Here is a 25,972-nt window from a genome sequence, read left to right as displayed (position 1 = left end):
AGGAAGGATGGGATCGCACAAGAGAGGGTACAGAGGAGATTTCCAAGGATGCTGCCAGGAATGGAGAAATTTAACTTTGAGGAAAAATGGGATTGGCTGGTGTTGTTTTCTTTGCAACAGAGGAGGCTGAGGGGAGATTTAATTGAGGTGGATAAAATTATGAGGAGCCTAGATAGAGTGGGTAGGAGGGACCTATCCCCCTTAGCAGAGAGGTCAATCAACAGGGGGCATAGATTTAATGTAATTGCTAGAAGGATTAAAGAGGAGTTGAGGAGAATTTTTTTCACCCAGAGGGTGGTCGGGATCTGCAACTCTGCCTGAGAGGGTGGTTGAGGCAGAAATCCTCATTGCCTTTAAAAATACTTGGCTATGCACTTGAAGCGATAACCTACAAGGCTGCAGACAAAGAGCTGGAAAGTGGGAATAGGCTGGATAACTCTTTTTCAGCCAGCACGGCCATGGTCTCCTTTTGTGCCGTACATTTTCTGTTTCTTTCTATGTTAAAATGCACTTTTCATTGATACTGACAGGATCTGGATGAACTGCGATGTTCGCATAGTGTGGCGAGTCGAAGAGACTTTGCAGTTGGCAGGAAAAAAGATAGAAGCGCAAGGGGAGAGCCAACTGTGTAACAGCCCCGACAACCAATTTTTTTCTGCAGCACCTGTGGAAGAGTCTGTCACTCTAGTATTGGCCTTTATAGCCACTCCAGGCACTGCTCCACAAACCACTGACCACCTCCAGGTGCCTACCCATTGTCTCCCGAGACAAGGAGGCCAAAGAAGAAGAAAGAAGATATATATCATTGTTTGCACTTTGCACAAAAATACCAGAGAAACATCAATCACAAGCTATGGACAAATATAAAAGTAAAACAGTTATCCTATTTAGGTAAAATATATACAAAGAACTAAAAATATACATTTAGGATAAATGTATATGGATATTTATGATATTTAAGCTAATAACACTGGTACTCTGTTATATTTTGCATCCTTTGTGAATATAAAACTTCCAACACCATGCCACAATTAATGATGTACATACCAATCTATAATGTGTATCTAACTCTAATGGTGCAGATACAAAGGGGGAAAGTTCTGCTCATGGTGGATATTAAAACTGTCATTAGCGAAATATTTTGTATACACGTGGAAACTCTCTTCGGACAAGGATGTCAAGTTTTATAAAGGCATGTTTTCAAGAAAATAGATTTTAGGGTGGCAATTACTCAGCAGTGTTACCTCCAACAGAGATTTTCAAAATGAAGGTATTATTTTAAAAATGTTATTTAAGAAAGCATTCAACTCAGCGGACCTGAAAAAGTTCAATCTATTCTGCAAATGAAAATCTGTAACACTCATTGCAGCGGCGGGAAAATATATAATTTTCACAATTATGATAGATGTTAAAATGATAATCGAATACGATTGTTAATTTTAAAACCAAAAACACCATCCCCGATAGCCCGTTTATAAAAAAAACTGGCCACCCTCCAGGCGCTTATCCATTGTCTCTCGAGATAAGGAGGCCAAAGAAGAATGTAGGGTTAATCACTGGGCGGTGAGAAAGACACTTAAAAGCAGGGAGAGATTGATGCCTTTGATGTGGTAAATGAAATGACACTTTTGTCTGTAAACGATCTCCAATAACTCCAAACCTTCTAGTTCCCATGGAATCTCGGCAGTGGTTGGTACAACCAAGCTGGTTTTCCTTGCTGCTCAAAGAGCACAGTACACAAAGCATCTGTTCGAAATTTTATGTCAGTACCTTTATATGAACAATACTGTCATTGACCGTTTTGTCTGAATAAAAGTGTAATTTCTGGACAATATAATTATGGGCATGATTTAACACCAGCATTACACAGTAACCATCCTTCCATTCTATTTCACACAAACCTCGACTTACATCGCCACCACTTACCCGATTCCAGATCTGCAGCCTGTTTAAGGAACTTTTCTCCCGAGTCTGGCCGCAAGCCAGCTCATGCAATGATCCTCTGCAACACTTGCACAGTTTCATACAAGAAAATAATTGGAAAAGGATCCTCAACTTAAATGTATACAAGTCGGCAAAAGAAAAACTCTTGCGGCTATTAGTTTTTTTTCTCCCCCAAAATGATTCTCAGTCCGGAGTATCGCGAGAGTCCCTTGGGAATGAGTTTGGAAATTGTGTCGCTTGACCCCGGGAGGTGAAGAAAACCGCAGCCACCCCCCACTGAGATCTTGGACGGGGGGCCGCGGGCACAATGCACCTCCCACTGAGAAACATGCAGTAATCACAATCACTGATTGAAGTCCATTCACACACTCAACTAGGCTACACTGATAGCTTCCCAAAAGCACTGTACGATTACTCATTATGCCCCATCTGAGAATCATTCCGTGTCTTATACTGACCACCGTGTTAACTGTCTTCATATTTAATTGACTTCCACTGGCACCCCAGCCCCTTTTGCATCATTTATCTTTCGGCATGACTGCTGAAGTCATGCATTATACACTGTATAATGACTAACCTCAATGCACATTTACACAAGCAGTCTTGAATGAGAGTCACTTCTGAAGTTTGGTTAAAACATGAGGAGATTGTTTGTTACTAAGATTAAAGACGAGCTGAATGCCGACTCTTCTTCCTATGGAACACTGGCAGACGGAATATAGCAGCAGATATTGCCATTATGGTACATTGGGACAGGGTGAAAATGGATAAGATTTAGATATTGCACTAATAATTACTGTATCATGAACACGTGCTATGCCGAATAATGATTTTAAATCCATCGGCTGGAAACCTGAATTAAATTTTAAAAAGGAAAAAGAAAACAGAAAAAAGGTGACTGCTCACATCTAAAATAGCTACTGAAATTTGCATTAAAATCCCTTACATTCCACAGCATTGCGATGGAGTCAGAATGTCTGGCCAATCCCCTCCAGAACAATGACTTCAGCAGTTTGGAGTGTTCACCTGGCCGGTCGCCATTAGTAAGATGTTAAAGGGATTCTTGGGACATTGAACTGATGGAGACAGGCCACTCAACTTTACCTCCACAAGTATCGCTTAGTATGCAAATGTCCTTCCAGCCCAGTGTCTGGTGATAGTCAAACAAGTCATTTCTTCACTCCAGCAAGTTTAAAATAAATGCTCATATGACAAAATTAATATGCCTCACTCTTGGCAGGTTTGGGAGAGGGGGGCAGAGGTCTGCATGACAATATCCTTTGATTATCTACTCAACTGACAAGTTAGCATTGAAAGAAAGCCTTCTGACTGAAAGTTTCAAAACTCAGATTGATAGATTATTGTTAGGCAAGGGTATTGAGGGTTACCAAACCAAGGCAGGTAGCTGGTTTATTTGTATCTTAACTCCAGCTACCTGCCTTGGTTTGGTAACCCTCAATACCCTTGCCTAACAATAATCTAAGATACAAATAAACTATTTTCTGATTTACTGGTGGAATGGGTTTCTGGTGCTGAATGGCCTACTCCTGTTAGTATGTTCCTACATTGCAGTCTTTTGTTGTCTGTTTTTAACCTAGTGGCTTGTACGGATGGTAGTGATGTGACATTTATGAGAACACAGCAAGAGTAAATATAAAGCAAAACACTGCAGTTGCTGGAGAGCTGAAACAGAAAATGCTGGAAACACTTGGCAGGTCATGTAGCATAAGCAAAACATGAATTAACATTTAAGGTCGATGAGCTTTTATCACAAAGGGAAGATGCGAACAGCTTTTAAGCAAATGCAAAGCTGGGGAGATGGGAAAGAACAATAGTGAATGTCTGTGTTTGGGACAGCAGGGATTAAATGACAAAAGTGATGGGGCAGAGCAAAAGGGATGATATTGGAACATGTACAGAAGCAAAAGTTAGATCCAGGGGCGATGTAAGTGATGATTGCAGAGAAGAAGGGAAGTATGGAAAATCTGGAAGAGAGAAGGCATTAGTGGCACACTAATGTGGTGTAACAAAATAGGTAGGCCCCAGGGATGTAGATCTGGAGCAAAACAGTGGCACAGTGGTTAGCACCGCAGCCTCACAGCTCCAGGGACCCAGGTTTGATTCTGGGTACTGCCTGTGTGGAGTTTGCAAGTTCTCCCTGTGACCGCGTGGGTTTTCGCCGGGTGCTCCGGTTTCCTCCCACAGCCAAAGACTTGCAGGTGATAAGTAAATTGGCCATTGTAAATTTCCCCTAGTGTAGGTAGGTTGTAGGGAATATGGGATTACTGTAGAGTTAGTATAAATGGGTGGTTGTTGGTCAGCACAGACTCGGTGGGCTGAAGGTTACTGTTTCAGTGCTGTATCTGTAAATAAATAAAAAATAAAAAGACACAAGCTAACCCGCAACAGGGTTTATTTCATTTTTAAAGTGAATGTACTTGCCAATTCGGTGAGTGTTTCACTATTTACATGCTATGATCTTAAAAGAACCAATTGGATGGGTTTTCCTGAGTTTAACAAAGTTAGCTTTATTGTACCTAAACCGATCTAGGTAAAATAATAAACTATGCTTCAACTTTCACATACACACACACGCGCGAGATTCACCCACACAAATAAATAGATTACAGAGTGGGGAAGGATGGATTGGTCAGATAAATAGAGGTATATAGTCTGTGGCGTTTGGTGACTCTGTTGTCTTCCAGCTGAACTTGGTTGTCCTGAGGCTTCTGGCTTGAAGAGGTGGCCAACAGATTCGGGGTTTTCCTGGAGAACAGCAATAGAAATGGTTTCCTTTACGCTGTCTCCGTCTGCAGCAACGATAGACTTAGGTGGTCACAGCCAGCAGGCAGGGTTTAAAACTTGCCAGGTGGATTGGGGAGAGAGAGGGTTCCTACTTGGATCTCTTCTGATCAGTGTCCAGTTGCTTGTCTGCTGCAGAGAGAAAAGCCAGCATAAAACAGAGGGTGTACCTGTCACATGTTGGCTCAATATATATTTCCTCTTGCAACTTAATTAGTTCATGTCTAGGACTTCTTGTCTCTCCATCAGGGTCCCCTTGTTCAACCTTGTTGTGGTCAAACAAGGAGAAGAAAAAGAGGGGAGCTCTCCAACCCTTCCTCACCTGATCGTAACAACTGCTAGTTAATTTACCTAGTGTCAGCTTTGCTTAGCAGATTAGCTTGTCTCTTGGTCAGAAGACTGCGTTCGATGCTAACTTCATCAGTTGAGTGGATAATCAAATGATATTATCATGCAGATCCCCCACCGGCCAAGAATGAGGCATAATAATTTTGCCACATAAGCATTGATTTTAATCTGTTGCTGGAGTGAAGAAATGACTTGTTTGAACCTCACCAGACACTGGGCTGGAAGTGCATTTGCATACTAAGAGACACTGCTTGTGGAGACAAAGGTCTATTCCCTGCTCCAATTAACCCAAATGGATTTTGATCACCAGATATTGAAGGTGTAAGGAAGTGCATTCCAGATCCTGCTAAGATGATACAATCCACAGAGCCAGGACTGGTAAAACAAGCTGGTCACATGACTAACTGGCTGCTCCAGGTTTTTTGAACTAGCCACAGGTCAGTTTGAATTCAGAAGGCAGTTTGAAACCGAAGCTGGAACAAGGAAGCCTCTCTCTCGCTTTCTCCCAGGCCACCAGACTGACGGAAGACATGTAAATCGAGAGACAGAGAGAGAGACAGAGAGAGACAGAGAGAGACAGAGAGAGACAGAGAGAGACAGAGAGAGACAGAGAGAGACAGAGAGAGAGAGAGAGAGAGAGAGAGAGAGAGAGAGAGAGAGAGAGAGAGAGAGAGAGAGAGAGAGAGAAAAGACTCCTACATCGGAACAAGTTGAAGCATGAACTGGGCCCCAACAAATTGCAAGACTTACCGTCAACCAAAGACTCCACATTGCACTTAAAGGACTGCAACTACCAGAAATTGCCTCAAACTTTCCCCCCTTTATTCTATTTTTTCTGTCTCTAGCTGCATGTGTGTTTATGGGGTATGTATGCTAGCGTGGTCGCATCACATGTTCATAGGCATTACCGGATTAGAGTTCAAGATTCTTCTTGAACTGTTGTGGTTTATATAGTGATGGTGCTTCTATAATGTGATTGGATAGGCAGCTTTTACTCAGCCACGATGGAGCAACACTATATTTCCAGGACAGGATGCTGTGTCACTTGGAGGTGATTGCATTCTAAAGAACCTATTGGGTTTGTCCTAACTGGTGGAGGTCATAGGTTTGAGAGGTGCTACCAAAGAGGTAGTGACAAATTGCTGCAGTGTCAGATATAGACAGTGCACACAGTGGTAGAGGAGATAGATGTTTAAGCTAGCGGATGAGGTGACAATAGCCGAGTGGTGCAACGCCTGAAGTGCCAGCTTTCAGATGCGACAATAAACTGACTTCATGTCGGCTTGACCAAGTGCAAAAGATTCATTATACTATGAGCAACATCACCACAAACAAATCAATGAGTTAATTATCTAATTTTCAGTGACTAGATTTCAACTTTACGTCGTTGGTTGGACAGCATTTTGAAACACTCACATGTGACAGTGATTTTGAAATGGAAGCTCTTTCCTTTTCCTTGAACATACTGTACGCGGTATTTTTCAAACAAATGTGCACTATTGTATTAAAAGATTTTTTTGTTGCAACTGGGTATATATACATTATAAAGCAATATTGTTATGCAGATTGCTTTTTAGAGCAAACATTTTGGAACGAACAAAACCTGCACTGAGCAACAACCACAACCCAAATCAAAAAAAAAAGTCCATGTTGATTCTATTCATATTTTTGAAATACGCTACAGTTGCACGCAGATCAAGGTTTCCACAACTTTTTTTTTTTATAAAGCGGTGTTGGTCTTACCTTATATAATAATGGAACAATGACTTGAATCAAAATTAATCATTTAAATAGATCAGTTTTAAAAATGTAGAAAATAACCATTCAATAAGCACCTAATAAATGTACTGAGAATTCCAATCCACTAAACCAGTTCCCATTACACAGAATTGCTAATCCTAGGACATACAATGACAAAAAATAAACCAAGGCACTAATGCATAATTCATTAGCACTATAGGCATCAATGAACTTCACTGGCCAAAACAAAATTGATATTCACAGACTATTGATCGCTGATGTATACAACAGCCATTTACAGCAAAGCTTTTAGTGTCTCTGGCCACTTCAAGCATTAATGTGCAGCACGAATACACCAAAAATATTTCAACTGGCTGCTTGCAGGAAACATAAGGCAGCAGTCTGGGATGCACATATAAAGTACCTGTATGTGTACACGTAAGCATACATCAAGTACCAATCTGTAGTACAGATATAACAAATGAGCCTAAAGTATCAGTCTGTGATATACATACTCAAATGAGCAAAATATACCAGTCTTGGTACATATTTAAGCAAATCACAAACATAAAATTCCAATCTTACCAAGAAAACAAAGATGTTAAAAATATTCTACAAACCAATACATAGTCAAATTTCAGGACCTTTAAATCTCTTTACATTTTTGTAAAATACACTATGCTCCCTACTAAATTAAGCTGTTGAATTGTCAGGAAGTAGAAAAATCATCAATCTCAGTCCAGAAATTGTAACTAAATCTAATTATGCATCAGGATCCAGCTGTTGTGTAAGTTTACTTTCAATGCAGCTTTCAAAAATTGTAACTTTTAGAGAATAGTTATCTATCTCAAATCAGATTTCACATAACTTTCATTCAGAGGGGGGAAATAATCCAATAACTGATCAACTTTTCTCTGTTGATAAAATGATGCCATTTCAAAAAAAGGAAAATTCAGGCATGACTGAAGAATCCATAAAGGCATTGTGACCATTTGAAGCATGCAGAGAAGAGTTTGTTTCATGGCAAAACAGCAATAATTCAAGTTGGCCATTATCTTACAGAATATTTGCTGCTTAAATTAGATTTCTTAATCAAGCATATAATACAATGAGCACTGCTGTTAAAACATTAGTACTGAAATGGAAACAGTGCCCAAAGGGGGAAATTTGAAATGCAAATTTTCAAATTATGCCTGTATTGCAATCACATGTTTTCTAAATTGTAGATAAACTATATATGAAATTCGTATCAAATAACTTCCAAAATTTCACAGGGAAACCCAGCATACATAGATTTTGAATACTATGGGCAGAATTAAGAGCAATTTTTTTTTACTTGTTGTGTTGCATGGCATGTGGGCATCACTGGCAAGGCCAGCATTTGTTGCCTATCCCTAATTGCCCTCGAGAAGGTGGTGGTGAGCTGCCTTCTTGAATTGCTGCAATGTGATCTTCCTTCACATACCATGGCTCTCCACCACCCCCCCACCGACAAACAACATTTATGTAGCATGTGTACTTTCTCCCAGCTATCTAACCAGCACCATCCAAAAACAGCATCAGTTCCTTCGCTGTCGTTTAGAGATACAGCACTGAAACAGGCCCTTTGGCCCACCGAGTCTGTGCCGACCATCAACCACCCATTTATACTAATCCTACACTAATCCCATATTCCTACCACATCCCCACCTGTCCCTATATTTCCCTACCACCTACCTATACTGGGGGCAATTTATAATGGCCAATTAACCTATCAACCTGCAAGTCTTTGGCATGTGGGAGGAAACCGGAGCACCCGGAGGAAACCCACGCAGACACAGGGAGAACTTGCAAACTCCACACAGGCAGTACCCAGAATTGAACCCGGGTCGCTGGAGCGGTGAGGCTGCGGTGCTAACCACTGCGCCACCTCTTGTCACCTTCCTTAATTATACCCCCCATTTCCTGCTCAAAGTGTTTCAATCCCCTGGAAAGCCTTGTTGGGTGTTATTTTACATGAAAAGTACCATGCAAGTGCAAGCTGTTATCTGTATCCATTTTGAAGCAGAGCCTCAAGTAACACTGACTATTTTATGGCTCCAGCTTCACCAAAACAAAACTGAGTGTGTTCCCTGTGTGCCCTGAACACGAGGCTTCAACTAAAGGAACTCATTTCTTTCCAAAGCAAACAGTGATGGCAGATAGTGGTTCCACTGTTCCAAAATTCAAGAGGACTTTTTTATATCATAGGTTTTTGAGGGACATATAAATTTGCATAGAAGTGGGATTTTTTTCCCAACTTTGGGATCAGCCAGACAGCCTAAATTGAGCCTGTCCGATTCAGTACATTCCTATTAATTTGAGTTGGACCCAATTTAGTATAGTTTTCAATGCAGGTTTATTCCACATTTACTTGAAAAAGTTAGTTGAATGTAAATTATATTAAGATCAATAAAACAAAACTAGCATTGCATTAGTGGTGCACAGGATAAAATCATATTGTGAATTCAAGCTTTGTATTCCGAACAAAATACACATTTTACAGAACATATATATTGGAATGTCCCATGCAATATCAATGCAGTCATGGAAATAATTTGTCATTCCAAGAAATTGGAAGTACCAACCTATGATTTAAGAACTATGCCAACCATTTTAATATAATAAATCTCACAAAGCAGAGTTCTTTAACTATTGTTTAGCAAGCTGAAACAAAAACAGCAGACAGATGAACATACATTTTTTTCTCCTTTTTTTCTTACAAAAATCACATAATAAAGGTGAATGGCATGAAGTTTCCTGAAAGAAAAAAATCTTGGGAGCAAAGTTTAACATTTATGTTTCAAGTTCATTCAGCACACCAAAACCCTTATTGCATACCTATACACAATCTACTTCTACAATTGCATTGCCTTTTTAAATACTGCTGAATTGGATGTGGTATAACAACGAAATGTTCTGTGTAATTTACACTATTTTTTCCACTTTAACTACAAGGACTTCCTGGGTTAACTACTAAAAAAGCAACAATAAACAAAAAGTAGAATTTCCACAAAAGTAAAAATGAATTCATAAGCTTAAAGCTCAAAGTACAGATTTTCTTTTTGCTTGTGTACTCACTGAAATTTCAGTGCATTACATCAATACAAGAATTAAAGATTCCTTCTTTGGAAGAAAAGATTTAGGTAGTGTCCATTGACTCCAAGCTGGTAGAAGATGAGTCCTTTTGGATGCTCTCAAAGATGGCTGCCAACTCAGGGTTGGAGCTTATTTGAGATTGAAACTCACTCATAAGTGGACTTTTCTCTGCTTCTGGAATGGTTAGTAGTGCTGCAACTGCCCTCATGGCTGAGCGTTTCAGTTCATCTTGCTTCTCAAATTCTTGTTTAACAGAGTTAGCTTTTACCTAACAAAGAAAACCGTTACAGTAAATCTTCTGCAACTTTAAGTAAATCAATTTTTTTTAAGCTTTTCTAAAAACAATTGTGAAGGCTGACAAACTGAAAGAATGTCACAATTTTGTGTAGTTTGGGGGGGCAAGATGAAAAAGAACAGGTAATAAAGCTTCAACATTCCTTTGTTTTTCATGTTTTAGATCATGCCTGCTTGATTGATTATGCAACTCTGGATATCGTAAACTGTAACGAAAATCTGTCAGACAAACAGATGAATTAATCCACTAACAGCGAATATCTGAATCCAACCCAGAAAACTATTAGTGTAACTACCCTAGCATTTGCAAAGACTAAACATCTGTAGTATTAGCCAATGTTTAAATATCCCGTTAAAGATTTGTTAAAGTTCTATTCTGCTGTCACTGTTTAATATAGATTTTTATTTAAGGATTAAAAATAATCAGATCTATACTTGCATCAAGTGTCCAAACCTTTCTTACCAAAGTATACAGCTTGAGCTGCAAATAAAGATCCCATAATATGGCATGTTGCTATTGCAATCATGGGGATAATTTGTAAGTCAGTAACAGTGCGCATTTTGCATTGAAATAAAGTGGACAGTGCAATTCAAGTCAAATTGGTACTTGTTCAGGTTTCTGTCTTGGATCGGAGCTTGGATTCTTATTGCCTGCAGTCAATATGAAGCCAATCCTTTTGAAACTTTATACAGTTTAGAATATTCCTAAGTAGTCTATTGCATTGATTTACATTTTAAAGTTTAAAGAAAATTCAGCCAGCATTACCGAACATTAAAAGTATCAACATTTTGCACCAATATCTAATCCAGTAATTTAACCTACAAAACATCTGTGTACAAGATGTCAGTATAATGCAAAGTTATACTGCCAGAGTACATGATGACAGGAAGTAAAACTTCCAAATTATTAAATGTATCTAAATTTTTTAATTCTAGCATTTGCTGGATATAAATTTTTGAATACAATATACAATAACTGGCTTCAGATTGAACGGAGTTTTTTTTAAAAAGTGTGTACGCCAAGGTGGCCTTGTGCTAGAAGCCAGAAAAATGGTTTTATTCTAAGTAAACCTATTAAATAATTCTTCAGAAGAACAATTGCTTAAGTTATTGAAGGATTTTCCTTGTGTCAACACAGAAGAAATTAAGTCATTAGCACCAAACACCAATATTTGAGCATTGTCTAAGCACCTTCAGTACAGTGCAAATCATTGTCTCCTTGTTGCAGATCATATCCAGAAACCAAGTGAGAATCAGCTTACATTCAAGTACAACAGTGGATAATTCAATGCTCTAAAAGTAGCCTGGCAACAAGTATAAGTTTTGTACAGATACCTAAATTACACATAGATTTTAAAATATATACCTTAGTTGTACAGGTAGCACGTAAAGGTTCCACCAGCCTGTCCAATCTCTGTAGAACTGCACTTGGACAAAGAGTCGATAATCGTACTAACATCAAGAAGGTCAGCATCTGTTAGGTTAAAAAAAAGTTTGGACAATAAACTAGTTATAATGTTAAACAATGTTATACTAAATGCAAACTTTAATTTTTTCAAAACACAATAAAACCAGCCTTCAACATACTTTTTGGTTAAAAATACCTATAAACGAGTACACAAAAATAAAGTCTAGATAGCAGATAAATCCACTGCATGATATGGTCCTAAATCATGTCTGAAGGATCTACATTTGGTCCATGATAATGTACTAAGTTAGGTGACCTCAACCTCGACTGAGTTTAATTGGCCTCAAGTGTCCCTCCGCTAAGGATGGGTGGTTGAGGAAGTGTGGGGAAATGGGTGGTTCCCTGACCCCTGCTGGAAATTGTACATTCGTAAACATTTTGAAAAGGTAGGATTAAGTATGTAATAATGGTGATGTCTCCAAAGTAAAATAGCCAATACAAACTGTCTCGCTTCACCCATGAAGAACTGACACTCCAGTGAGGTATTTTTTAAAAATTCGGCAAATAGTTACTTAACAACATAAGCCACGTTTATGTTATTTACCTTGATGTCATAATGGTCCTTCAGTCCATCTTCAACATGGTTCAGGAATTCAAAAATGTCTAATCTGTCAAGACAGCTATCCAGAAGTGTGTACATGCATTCAAAAGCTGCTTTCCTAATATCTAGACCATCATCTACAGTATGCTTAAATGGTCCCATTTCAACCTGACAAAAAGGAGGGAAAAAATGAAACCTAGTTTAAAATGCACAATGTATAAATCCACTGAGTATTTTGAAACCAAAAGATAGTTTGTATACAAACCTCTCTTATTAATTCCTTCCTAACTTTTGTTTCATTATAAAGGTGAGGAAGAACGGTATCCAAGAGGTCCCTGATTAACGATGGTTTATTATGTGCAGCTGAATTGAAGGTAACTAAAGCTACTCTTCTCACATTGAGATCTGGATCCTCCAATGTTTTCAGGAAATCACCTGAAACAATAATTTAGATAAGAATACATAATTTATGCATCTCTATTTTGTTTCGCTAAAATCACCAGAGCACCATACATCTCAATCCTTGCTGATAGGTAACACAAGTGTCCAAATCCACTCTTCATGTCCACGGCTAGACAACAAACGTCAGTAGACTATCAGTGGAGATGTTGCAGCCCAGCCTAATCCCATCCTCATTCAATACTTATGCACACGCTTTTGCCAAAAGGCATTAATCCACTGAGACGAGCAGTGAGAAGCTTAGCTTTTATTTTCCCCATCCTTCCTGAAAGTACTGAGACCAACTGTAGCACCCTAACTGCTCACCCTAACCGAGCCAACATAACTAAGCTCAGCAATGAATCTGCAGTCTTCTGATTTGGACAGCTTAATCCCCCTGGCAAAACCAGACACGTCTTTACCCATTAGGCCTCCAAGGGAGCTCCATTTCCTTGTAAATCCCCACAGTACCATTCACCAATTGATGGCATACGGGTACAGGTTGAGCAGAGCAGTAGCAGTTTGCAGCCATTAACCCCATTTACCCTTAAGGTCCCAATTTAAAAATTTCAATATCTGTCAAAATATTCAAAAAACATTTCAAAACTGTTAAAAGGTTTTAATATCAAAAGGAACCGTGAATGAACAGAAACAAGTTTACCTATGCAATTCTTTAATAGGGGATCTATTGGTTGTGGGTGATCAGAAATCGTAAACTTCACAGCTGTAACCACAGAGCTTCGAGCATAGGAAGACCCTATAGAAGAATATCAAGGTTAACATACATAATAGACTCAAGAATACTGATTCCAGTTTATTCCCTGTAAGATATCAGCATTCGATATGAGATTTTTATTAACATCCACTCCTTCAGTCCCAAATATGACTGTGTATATGAAAATGGTTCTATATACAAATTTCACCTGTCTAGAATCTTGCTTGAGTCGCAAAGCCAACTAAACATGTAAAGATCAAAAATTGGGATTTTAGTTTATAAACAAGGACCAACTTGTACTGAAAGACACTAGTCCAAGTTTTGAAGTCTGAGGTGCAGTATCAAGAAAGGTATTTCCAGTTACGACGACAATACCTTGCATTTATATAGTGCTTTTAACATAGTAAAATGTCCCAAGGCACTTCACAGGAACATTACCAACAGAATTTGACACCAAGCTCCCATAAGGAGATATTAGGGCAAATGACCAAAAGCTTGGTCAAAGAGGTAGGTTTTAACGAATGTTTTAAAGCAGGAAAGGTTGGTAAAGAGGTAGAGGGGTTTGGGGGGAGAATTCCAGTGCTTAGGGCCTTGGCAACTGAGGGCATGGCTGCCAATGGTGGAGCAATTATAACCAGGGATGCACAAGAGGTCAGAATTGGGGCAACGTAGATATCTTGGAGGGTTGTAGCCCTGAACAGAGAGAGAGGGGCAAGGCAATGGAGGGATTTGAAAACAAGGATGAGAATTTTAAAATTGGGGTGTTGCTTAATCAGGAGCCAATGTAGGTCAGTGAACACAGGGGTGATGGGTGAACTGGGTTTGGTGCCAGTTAGAACACTGGCAGCAGAATTTTGGATGACCTCGGGTTTATGCAGAGTGAAAGATGGAAGAGCAGTCAGGTACGCATTGGAATAGTCAAGTCTAGAAGTAGCAAAGGCATGGATGAGGGTTTCAGCAGATGAGCTGAGGCAGTGGTGGAGTCGGGCACTGGTGCAGTGGCGGAAAAAAACAGGTTGCAAATGGTTTGGTTCAGCCTCAGACAGTTGCTACGGTGATAGATGGAGTTAGTGGCTAAGAAACGGAGTTTGACAGGGACTGAAGTACTACAGCTTCATGATAGTTAATTTCCAATTCACATTATTTCCCATTTCATTTGTTTCTCTTATTTTTTGTCTCCCCCCTCACTTTCTTTTCAAGCGCAACTTTTTCTCCGATTACTGGCCACACATTTTCCCCATAGTACCGGAATTGAGTACATTACACTGTGGTGGTATTGATGGCTTTCTGCATTACCACTCAGTGCAGCAGTTGGTTACAATAATGTTCTAGAACAATAATTACAGGTTGTGAAATTCTATTTTTTCCTTAAAGTAGCAAAAGTAATGAAAACATTTAATGTACTTGATATTGGAGTTCCACACTAACTCTAAATACATTTTTAAAATATGCTATGTGTAGATAACCCACCTGATTCTAAGTATCCTTTAAGACGTGGCAGTAATGTTTCTGGGTCTATCAGAGTAAGTTTGCCCAGACATTCTGCAACAACATTTCGAGTTCCTTCTTCTGCACATTCACAGTGTTTCAACAGCAAATTCCAAATATTTTCCACATATGGTTTGAGACCTCCAACTGAAGAAGAGCTAATAATCTCTTTCAAAGAATGTAAGAGGAGGTATTGCCTTTTGGGTTGACTGGTTATTTCTTGCAGAACAAAAGGCAGGTACTCAGGAAGGTTTCCAACACTAATGCTTCCAAGGGCATAGGATGCTGCAGATTTAACCTCCTCACTAGAAGAAGAGAAAGCTTCTAAGATTACAGATTTAAGCTCAGTTTGCCCGCTTAAGTCTATATGATGACCAACCTCTCCAAGAGAGAGCAAAGCCAAGAGACGGATAGAATCAGTGGATCTTGAATTCTTCACATCCTGGATAAACTGTCCAACCACAGCTGGTCCTTCTCGAGGGCAGGCTCGGGTAAGTGCTGCTACACACTTGGCGATTGAGTAATAGGACTGCTTGTGGGTTAATGCACTGCTTTGAGAATAAACAGGACCAGTCAGCATTCGTAACAACTCCATATAACCTAGGTTTGCAGTTCCAGTCCCAACAAGAGCTTGGAAGAAATACAACATTGCACTGAGAGCTCCTCCTTGAAGTAGTGGCGATCGTACCAGTCCAATGAGCTCAGTAAGAATTGAACCACTGACTTTCGAGAGAGAAGATGGGTGCACCTTGGCCAAGGTTGTAAGAAAGCTTATGGCCATCTGTGACACGTGCATGTCACTTTCACTAATAAGAGGTGGAAGCTCCACTAGGACTGCTTCAATCATGGCAGGTGTCAAGCTGTCACTATAGTTCTTGATCAAGATGTCCAAAGCAGAAAGGGTACTCAGCTTCAGTGCTCGCTGGTTCTTCCTCAAGAACGAGGCTAAAATTGGTACTCCCTCACCCAGCACTGGTCGTAGGTCAATCTTGAGAGAAGATCCAGCAATTAACGTCAAGGCTTTCACTGTTGTCAGTCTAGTAATTTCATTCTTCAACCTCTCCAAGAAAATCTGCAGTGTGCTGGGTAGATCACTGCCTAAATGATCCCCAAGATTACAGATGATCTGTCCCATACAGGAGATAGCTCTCTCCTTCACCTCTTGATCAATGTCAGCAGCTTTCAAACGCTTGACAGTACAAGTGAATAAGTCATTAATATATGGAGCAGCATCAAACAAATATAAATGATCTACAGGCCTTATTACTTTTACAAGCTGCTGAGTTACAAGAAGGGCTTCTGAAGTGATCTTGTAGAAAGGATCACCCACACAAGCCACCACTGCTGGAACTAAAGCTTCTACATGAGGATGGAAAACCTGAGGTGAGTGGTTACAAAGGATAACATACAAACATGACAAAGCATCAATCTTCAGATTGGACGAGCTGGATTTATCATTCAAGGAAAAGATTATTCCTGCAAAAAAAAACAAAAAGTAGTCACAACGGCATGGAATAAAATTAATTTTTAAAAAACCTAAATTACATTTTCTACTAGTAGTATCTCAACCAACCATCCTAATACAATTCCACAAAAGTCAGAAATCGTTGTGCGAGGAAACAAACAGGTAAATCTCAATTTTAAAAAATGGGTATTTGCTATTTTTGGAGTTGGTAGATTTACTGGCCTAAAAGATTTTCTTTTGCAGATAATTCTGCTTCAACTATCTGCTGTTGACAATACTTAAATCCAAATGTCACGTATGCAAATATGAATACTGTATGCTTAAAGCACACTAATGTTTTGTTTAGAATAATTTTGTAAATCCATTATACTCTACTGGATCTAACATTAACTCCTTTCCTCACCTCTATTCCACTTTGTCATTGACTGATTCCATCAGATGTAAAAATTCTGTTTCCTTCCTTTGCTGACTCTGTCCTAATTCTGCTGTTTGCTAATCTGCCTTTCCATGCTAACTTTCCTGCCTGCCCCATTCTGACAGTACAAACCCTGGCTTAAATATGGAGCTTTAGGAAAAGCAATATTAAAAAGAGCTGGTTAGTGAGAAATGAATATGAAAGAATGAGTTAAAACTATGAGTACGGACAAATGCTACTGCTGAATTACCACATAATACAACAATAACCTGATTTTATATCGCATCTTTAACACAGTAAAATGCTCCAAAACACTGCAGAGGAGCGTTATCAGACAAAATCTGACACTGAGCCACATAAGGGGATATTGGCACAGGTGACCAAAAGCCTGGTCAAAAAGGCAGGTTTAAGGAGAAAGAGAGTGAGAGAATGACAACTTTCCAGATTCATTCACTGGTGATAGGAACGATTGGTTACGACAACAATTTGAGATTAGAAGTCTCACTTTCTGATCGAAAATGCCAGATCTAAAAAGCTTCAAAATTTTATTCTATTGCTACAGACAACAATGCTTAGTGCAACAATTTACAGAAATTTTAGAAAGCAGCACAACTAAAGAAAAAACATCAATACTTTACCTGGAACAAGAACTGGTACATGTTGAGTCAAAGCACCAGGCAACACATTCACCAGCTCGGTCAACATGTGAAAGCAACATTGTCGGGTCTTCACACTTTTCTCTTTCATTTGCTTGTGTAAAGCTTTAACAATGTTGGGAACCTTTAAAGAAAGGGATTTAAGCAGGATCAGAATTATGTGTTCATTGTTTCCATCTCGCACTCTTTAAAGATTTGAATACTATATAACGGAGTGGGAAAGAATATTTGAAAGATCAAATGCTCAATGAAGTGTGCAACTTCAGTAAACAATAATCTTTTGGGGGAAAAGAATCCAAGTCTTTCAAAATTAGCCAAATTCAGAGAAAAGAAAATTATTTAAGAACCAGGAATACTCATCTTTTCCAGTCACAACCAGTTCAGACATTATTTGATGCTTTTCAAGGATGGAATACAAACTAAAGATTTTTTTTAAAAAGAGCATATATTTCATCCAAATGAGAATGCACTTTTGCATATAACACATACTGACCACATGACGTATACAACTTGCCAACAAATCAAGACTTCTTCAATCTAGTTTGACATAAAACCAAACTAAAAGAAAAGGCAGAGGTGGCATTAATGGAGGACACAGAGTGAACAAAGTGATGGCTACATAGAAAAGTGCATAAAGTTAAAATTAAGATGGCATTTTGATAATAGCAACAAGTTTCTATTTGAAGACATTTTTTTTTAAAAAGGTTGCGCAGCACACTACTTCAAAAAGAATGACAGAAACACTGCATGAATATAGATTAACAGTATTTGAAATAAAGCCATGAAAAAGAGGCAACTATAACGGTAAAAGCCACCTTCAAACTTACTTGATTCTGAAGCATTACTAAAGGGGTCTCCTCTTGTTCCATTGCATCTGGGTCAAGATGCCAGCTCTGAGCAGGCCTGGTCTGTTTGAGCAGCGAGAGATATGCATGGAAAACATCTGCTTTAACATTTTCTTCACGTTCCTTGAATCTGGCAATCAGTGCAGGAGATACTGTTTTATAAAATTCTGGTAGCATTTCATGGCGAGTGCTGACGACACCATCTAAACACTTGGCAGCAGCTCGTCGTACCTTCCAGCTCATATCATCATCATCACTGTACTCATCATCACTCCCTATTAACGGTAAGGGGATGTAAAACATTAAAAACTATGAATGCCTTTCAAACAACTCGATGAAAGCTATTAAAGGACTGAGTAAAGGTCAACACAATCAAGCAGGAAGTAATTTTTCTAAAATTATATAATACACAAAAAACAGTACAGCTGCTCTATTAACTTGGATGGAAACTCTTCCTTAACTACGAAGGTACATTCCATGAACAGTCTAGGTTGACTCACACACTTATTTACCGACAAGCTTATTTCACAAGCTACTTAGTACAAAAAGATACAGCATTAGTGACAAGTATTGTACCTTGATCATCATCATCTCCACCTTCGGATTCCATTGCAGCATCATCATCATCTTCATCATCATAATTGTAATTGGGGTCATAGGTTAAGTACCTCAGGCACAGGTTAATAATAGTAGTGACATGAAGAAAAACTTCTTTAGGGCATCTAGGAAACAAGACCATTGAACATATCTTCCATAAATTAAAGTTGGTAAACTATAAATATTTGCATCACCACCGAATCACTCAAATTACCAGCTCAGCCAGCAATGGGTACGAATTGTGTCATGTATCTCCTACCCAAAACTATGTAAGACAGATCAAACTCAATCTTTAATTACAGAAATGGACCAAGTTATAAAGAAACACTTCACCTTTTGACAAATTTTACTGCACCACCGACCTTTGCCTGCAATTTATTTTCAATTTACAATTAAAAACCAACATTACACCATACCTTCTCACAAATGACTCAAAGGCTTGAATGCAGTATTCTCTCAGTTCATCATCCTCAATGCTGCAGAACTTAACAACTAATGGAATGATTTTCTCCAGATATTCCCCTAAAGAGAAAATAATCAAAGATTCACAAATCCTCAGAAATAATGGCTTAAAGAGACTTTATAAACTGGCAAAAACATTTCAAAAAGGACACTAAATGCAGATTCCTGTTACCTATTCGGTGCCCTGCCTGTCTGCTAATAGCAGCAATACACTGAATATAGGTCCTAGTTGTAGACATAGATTCATTTTTGGCAAGCTCTGTCAACAAATGCTCAATCAGGTCAACAAAGACCAGGTTTCCACAGCTCATAACAAGGTGACCAAGAGCAATAATAGTTCTCTTCCGAACAGCAAGCCGGGGACTGGTAAGCTGAGGAAGAAGGCAGTTCAAAATTGATGGATGGAAATTAACCAGCAGGCCTCCTTGCCTAGAAAAAAATAAAAAGATTCCAATTATAGTTCCAACTCAAAATGGCCATTTTGGTTAAAAACAACTAAAGTTACTTTTTAATTCCAGGACCCAGCAGGGTCTGTCAGAAAGCGTCTTTTTTAAACAGTGCTCAATATAGTGCAATAGTAACAAAGGCAGTTTCTTTTGTCCTGCATCACGAAGGGAGAAAAAAAATGTAAGTTTTGAAATAAGAAGTTAAAATGAAAGTTTCGAAATGGAAGCCGGGAGACAAACTTCCCTGTTTATAGAGTCAGAGTTATACAGCACAGAAACAGCCCTTCGACCCATCGTGTCTGTGCCGAACATCAAGCACCTATCTGTTCCAATCCCATCTTCCAGCACTTGGCCCGTAGCCTTGTATGCTATGGCGTTTCAAGTGCCCATCTAAATACTTCTTAAATGTTGTGAGGGTTCCTGCCTCTACCACCCCTTCAGGCAGTGTGTTCCAGATTCCAACCACCCTCTGGGTGAACAAATGTTTCCTCAAATCGCCTCTAAACCTCCTGCCCCTTACCTTAAATCTATGTCCCCTGGTTACTGACCCCTCTGCCAAGGGAAAAAGTTTCTTCCTATCTATCCTATCAATGCCCCTCATAATTTTATACACCTCAGCCCTTTTTTGCTCTAAGGAAAACAACCATATCCTATCCAGTTTCTCTTCATAGCTGAAATGCTCCAGCCCAGGCAACATCCTGGTGAATCTCCTCTGCATCCTCTCCAGTGCAATCACATCCTTCCTATACTGTGACGACCAGAACTGTGCACAGTACTCCAGCTGTGGCCTAACAGCTCCATCATAACCTCCCTGCTCTTATAGCCTATGCCTTGGCTAATGAAGGCAAGTACCCCATATGCCTTCTTAACCATCTTATCTACCTGTGCTGCTGCCTTCAGTGATCTATGGACATGTACACCAAGGTCCCTCTGTACTTCCTAGGGTCCTACCATCCATTGTATATTTCCTTGCCTTGTTAGTCCTCCCAAAATGCATCACCTCACACTTCTCAGGATTAAATTCCATTTGCCACTGCTCCGCCCATCTTACCAACCTATCTATATCGTCCTATAGTCTAAGGCTTTCCTCCACACTATTTACAACACCACCAATTTTCCTGTCATCTGTGAACTTACTGATCATACCTCCTATATTCACGCCTAAATCATTAATGTACACTACAAAAAGCAACAGTCCCATCACTGATCCCTGAGGTACGCCACTGGTCACAGGCGTCCACTCGCAAAAACAACCCTCGACCATCACCCTCTGCCTCCTGCCACCAGGCCAATTTTAGATCCAATTTGCCAAATTACCCTGGATTCCATGGGCTCTTACGTTCTTAACCAATCTCCCATGTGGGACCTTATCAAAAGCCTTACTGAAGTCCATGTAGACTATGTCAACTGCTTTACCCTCATCTACACAGTCATCTCCTTGAAAAATTCAATCAAATTTGTTAGACATGATCTCCTGCTGACGAAGCCATGCTGACTATCCCTGATTAATTCCCATCTCGCCAAGTGGAGATTAATCCTGTCCCTCAGAATTTTTTCCAATAGTTTCCCTACTACTGATGTTAGACTCACTGGCCTGTAATTACCTGGTTTATCCCTGCTACCCTTCTTGAATAATGGTACCACATTCACTGCCCTCCAGTCCTCTGGTACATCTCCTGTGGCCAGAGAAGATTTGAAAATTCATGTCAGAGCCCCTGCTATCTCCTCCTTTGCCTCACATAACAGTCTAGGATACATCTCATCTGGGCCTGAGGATTTATCCACTTTTAAGTCAGTTAAAACAACTAATACCTCCTCCCTTTCAATGCTAATTTGTTCAAGTATATCACAATACCCCTCCCTGATCTCTATACCTACATCGTCCTTCTCCATGGTGAAAGCAGATGAAAAGTATTCATCTAAAACCTCACCCATGTCCTCCGGCTCCACACACACATTGCCACTTTGGTCCCTAATGGGCCCTACTCTTTCCCTGGTTATCCTCTTGCCCGTGGGATTTTCCTATCTTGCCTGCCAGCATTTTCTCATGTCCCCTCTTCGCTCTCCTAATTACTTTTTTAAGTACCCCCTACACTTCCTCTAGGGCCTCCGCTGTTTTCAGCGCTCTGAATCTGCCATATGCCTCCTTTTTTTTCCTTATCCAATCCTCTATATCCCTTGACATCCAGGGCTCCCTGAACTTGTTGGTCCTACCCTTCACCTTTACGGGAACATGTTGACCCTGAACTCTCACTATTTCCTTTTTGAATGACTCCCACTGGTCTGATGTAGACTTTCCTACAAGTAGCTGCTCCCAGTGCACTTTGGCCAGATCCTGTTTATCATATTGAAATCAGCCTTCGCCCAATTCAATACTTTTATCTGTAAATTAAATCAATTAGTCAACATGAGACTAATCAAATTATACAAGGCCAAAGCATTAGCAGATATGTAGGACAAGTTATACACGTGTACTAGTCATTCTATGCATATTCTTTTATAAACATAGTTAATCACTTTTTTAAAAATTCTTTCATAGGATGTGGACGTCGCTGGCTAGGCCAGCATTTATTGCCCAACCCTAATTGCCCTTGAGAAGGTGCTGGTGAGTCTATGTGGTGTTGGGAAGGGAATTCCAGGATTTTGACCCAGGGACAGTGAAGGAACAGCAATGTAGTTCCATAACAGAATTGTGTGCGACTTGAAAGGGGACCTGCAGGTGGCCGTATTCCCATGCATCTGCAGCCCTTATCCTTCTAGGTGGTAGAGGTCACAGGTTTGAAAGGTACTGTTGAAGCAGTGTTGGTGAGTTGCTGCAGTGCATCTTGTGGGAGGTGGTGGAGTTGTGGTACTGTCACTGGACAAATAATGCAGAGGCCCAGGCTAGTGATTTGGGGACATGGCTTTGAATCACACCACAGCAGATGACATCTGAATTCAATTAATAAATCTAGAATTAAAATGCTAGTCTAATAGTGACCATGAAACCACTGTTGATTATTGTAAAAACCTATCTGGTTCACTAATGTCCTTTAGGGAAGGAAGTTTTCCATCCTTACCTGATCTGGCCTATATGTGACTCCAGACCCACAGCAATGTGGTTGACTCTTAAATGCCCTCTAAATTGACCTAGCAAGCCACTCAGTCCAAGGGCAATTAGGGATGGGCAATAAATGCTGGCCTAGCCAGTGACGCCCACATCCCATGAATGAATAAAAAAAAATCAACAGCTCTTTAATTAGAGAGGCCTTTGGTTTGGAACGTATAGAGAAGACTTCTCAATATTTTCAGTTTGGTATACTTGTGAAGTCGACAGAAATATCTCCCAGTACTGTATCACATCAAGTAGTCTACGAAAGAGTGTTTCATTTTAAAGTCTTGAAGATTATCAAAGTAAAATAACGGTCTGTTTGTATGGTAATTACCTCCTTTTGGAAAGACAGAATATTACATGAGGTTTGGTATTATATATCATGGCTAAGGAGTAATTATTGGTCCTACAGCACTCAACATGCACGGACCATCGTGAAACAAGTTAGCTTTATCATAATGATGACGTGTTATTACAATAGTAAGCCTGCTCAGTACGAAATCCTCAGATTCAGACATTTGATTTATGCGCTTGGCTGAGGAGCCAACAGTGCAAAGCTACCAACTGTTGGATTATAAGTATGACTGAAAAGCCTCCAAGTCAGAATCCTCCCCAAACATAAAGCCACAATTATTAAGCCACACAGGATTCCTTACAGAAACTGCCTTTCTATTGTGAGTACAAGCTAGAAGTTTTGGGAGAAATCCAGAGAGGAAATAGCAAAAAAAATTACCAGTTTCTCTCAGCTAAATTATTGCCTTGTCGCTCTAACTTTTATTTTAATTTTTCTTTCCACATGGTTTCCCTTTACTCTCACTCCCTGTCATCAAATAAAGCCTCCACGCTCCACTTCACTATTTTCTTAGAACTATTTATCAACCTTGTATATAATAGTCATTTAAGTTCAATGATGTACACTTCAAAATGGTTACTTTTCTGCAGCACTTATTAAACTTTGCAGTTTATGCCAGGCTCTCTTACTGTGGATGCTTACAATAGCTTTCTGCATCAAAATCTACTTTCTTCGCTCCACATCATCCTACCATGCTGGTAATTTCACAAATCATAATGTACTACTATAACTAGAACTGAAGTGTAGCACAGAAGTACACGGCAGTAAATGAAATCTGCAATTCAGACAAGACCCTCTCAAGTGCAGTTCATGAACACAAGCAAAACTCTAAAATTATGTTACTGCCTTAAACTCATTGACATCTGGAGGTTCTGCTTATAGTTTATTTTTCCTGCTTGTTACTTTGGAGTATGAGCTGGATTAAATATGGACTCTTGACCTAATCAAAAGCCTGATTACCTGCTTAGCATATCCGCCATGATGTCCAGTGCTTCCAACTGAACGGAGACATCTTCCTGTTTGGCAATGGCACTAGTGAGACGTCCTGTGATCTTTTTACAAACATTAGCTGCCAAAGCAGATCCTAGAAAATAAATACATTCCCAAATAGATCTCAGATAAACAAGAAGGATGGGGTTTAAAGTACATTTGTTCACTGCCAACATTTTTTTTTGTTTAAAAGATACCATGTCTTATATAAAAATAATTTGTCCCTGTCACATTATGATACCACCATTCCAAAATAAATGGCTTTAAATAGCTTTAAAACTGGTTTTCAGCCAGAGGACAATTTCAGATGACATGAAACTCGCAGAGGCATGGGAAATCGGGCAGGTTCGTGGGTCAAACATGTATTTCTTTAAAAAAAGATACAAAAGAAATAATATAGTATGATTAAATGTTAAAAAAAGTAAAACAGAATAAGGAAGATTAGTGGGAAAATGAAATAAGTAGAAGACATAGTTGAAACGTTCCAAGTTTTTTTTTTGCAAAATAACTCACAATGATAATGCTGAGTATCATTGTGTCTGTCTTCACAGTGGAAGACAATAGTTTCATACCAGAAATAGGCAGTAACCTAGGGACTAAAAAGAATGAGGAAATTAAGGATATTGATATCAGCCAAGAAAAACTATTGGTCCTGTCAGATTGGAAGTTGGCAAATGTTATACCGCTCTTCAAGAAAGGAGGGAGAGAGAAAACAAGGAACTAAAGGCCAGTTGGCCTAACATCAGTCATTGGGAAGATGCTGGAAACTATTAAAGAAGTCTTAACATTGCTCTCAGAAAAGCATAGTATGATTAAAACAAGTTAGCATTGTTTTACTAAAGGGAGATCCTGTTTGACAAATTTATTAGAGATGTTTGAGAATATAACTAGTAGGGTAGATAAATGGGAACCAATAGACATAGTATACCTGGATTTCCAAAACGCACTGGATAAGGCACCATACAAAAGATTAATAGGCAAGATAAGGGCACATGGTGTTGGGGGCAATATATTACCGTGGTTAGAGGATTGACTAACAGACAGGAAGCAGAGAGTGGGCATAAATGGGACATTTTGAAGTTGGCAGATAGTGAATAGTGGGGTGTCGCAAGGATCAGTGCTGGGGCCTCAGCTACTTACACTTTATATCAATGAAATTGGTTCCTGGGATGAGGGGTTTGTCCTATGATGAAAGGCTTGTCCTATTATGAAAGGCTGAGTAAATTGGGCGTATATTCTCTTTTAGTTTAGAAGAATGAAAGGTGATCTAATTGAGACGAACAAGATTCTGAAAGGGCTTGATAGGGTAGTGCTGAGAGATTGTTTCCACTGGTTGGGGAATCTAGAACGCGGGGGCACAGTCTCAGGATAAGAGGCCAATCATTCAGGACTGAGATGAGAAGAAAGTACTTCACTCAAAGGTTGTGAATCTTTGGAATTCTCTACCCCAGAGGGTTGTGGATGCTCCATCATTGAATACATTTAAGGCTGGGATAGAGATATTTTTGGTCTCACAGGGAACCAAGGGATATGGGGAGCGGACAGGAAAGTGGAATTGAAGCTCAAGATCAGCCATGATCATACTGAATGGTGGAGCAGGCCATGGTCAGCTTCTGCTCCTATTTCTTTTGTTCTTGTGGAAATCCCTTCGCAAAAAGCTGTGAATTGAGATTGATAGATTTTTGTTAGGTAAGCGTATCAATGGCTGCGGAGTTGAGTTACAGAACAGCCTTGATCTAATTTAATGGCAGAACAGGC

General features: G+C 39.5%; 2 protein-coding genes across 7 annotated transcripts in view; both read right to left on the bottom strand.

Annotated features, from left to right (window-relative positions):
• Nucleotides 1-2,379, bottom strand: part of LOC137379532 (uncharacterized) — a 38,233-nt gene extending 35,854 nt beyond the window's left edge. For 3 of the 5 annotated variants that reach the window (XM_068050485.1, XM_068050483.1, XM_068050484.1), the window contains exon 1: nt 1,927-2,378. The gene's annotated coding sequence lies outside the window, so the exon portion shown is untranslated. Of the gene's footprint in view, nt 1-1,926 lie in introns of all 5 variants that reach the window. The other 2 variants (XM_068050487.1, XM_068050486.1) reach the window with 1 other exon arrangement.
• A 3,295-nt stretch (nt 2,380-5,674) lies between these two features.
• The window catches only part of cand1 (cullin-associated and neddylation-dissociated 1), a 33,515-nt gene continuing 13,217 nt past the window's right edge, over nt 5,675-25,972 (bottom strand). The window contains exons 4-15 of one of the 2 annotated variants that reach the window (XM_068050481.1): nt 24,185-24,308; nt 19,508-19,764; nt 19,290-19,395; nt 18,853-18,998; nt 18,259-18,551; nt 17,414-17,555; nt 14,878-16,371; nt 13,354-13,449; nt 12,520-12,689; nt 12,258-12,422; nt 11,612-11,719; nt 5,675-10,219 (exon numbers count right to left, since the gene is read on the bottom strand). In XM_068050481.1, coding sequence (XP_067906582.1) covers nt 9,995-10,219; nt 11,612-11,719; nt 12,258-12,422; nt 12,520-12,689; nt 13,354-13,449; nt 14,878-16,371; nt 17,414-17,555; nt 18,259-18,551; nt 18,853-18,998; nt 19,290-19,395; nt 19,508-19,764; nt 24,185-24,308 — 3,326 coding nt within the window. In that variant the 3' untranslated portion in view covers nt 5,675-9,994. The remainder of the gene's footprint in view (nt 10,220-11,611; nt 11,720-12,257; nt 12,423-12,519; nt 12,690-13,353; nt 13,450-14,877; nt 16,372-17,413; nt 17,556-18,258; nt 18,552-18,852; nt 18,999-19,289; nt 19,396-19,507; nt 19,765-24,184; nt 24,309-25,972) is intronic. The other variant, XM_068050482.1, reaches the window with a different exon arrangement.

The sequence above is a fragment of the Heterodontus francisci genome, chromosome 18 (genome assembly GCF_036365525.1).
Source record: "Heterodontus francisci isolate sHetFra1 chromosome 18, sHetFra1.hap1, whole genome shotgun sequence".
Lineage (NCBI taxonomy): Eukaryota > Metazoa > Chordata > Chondrichthyes > Heterodontiformes > Heterodontidae > Heterodontus > Heterodontus francisci.
Note: the sequence above shows the minus strand (reverse complement) of the source record. Positions and strands in the feature narration are given on the sequence as shown.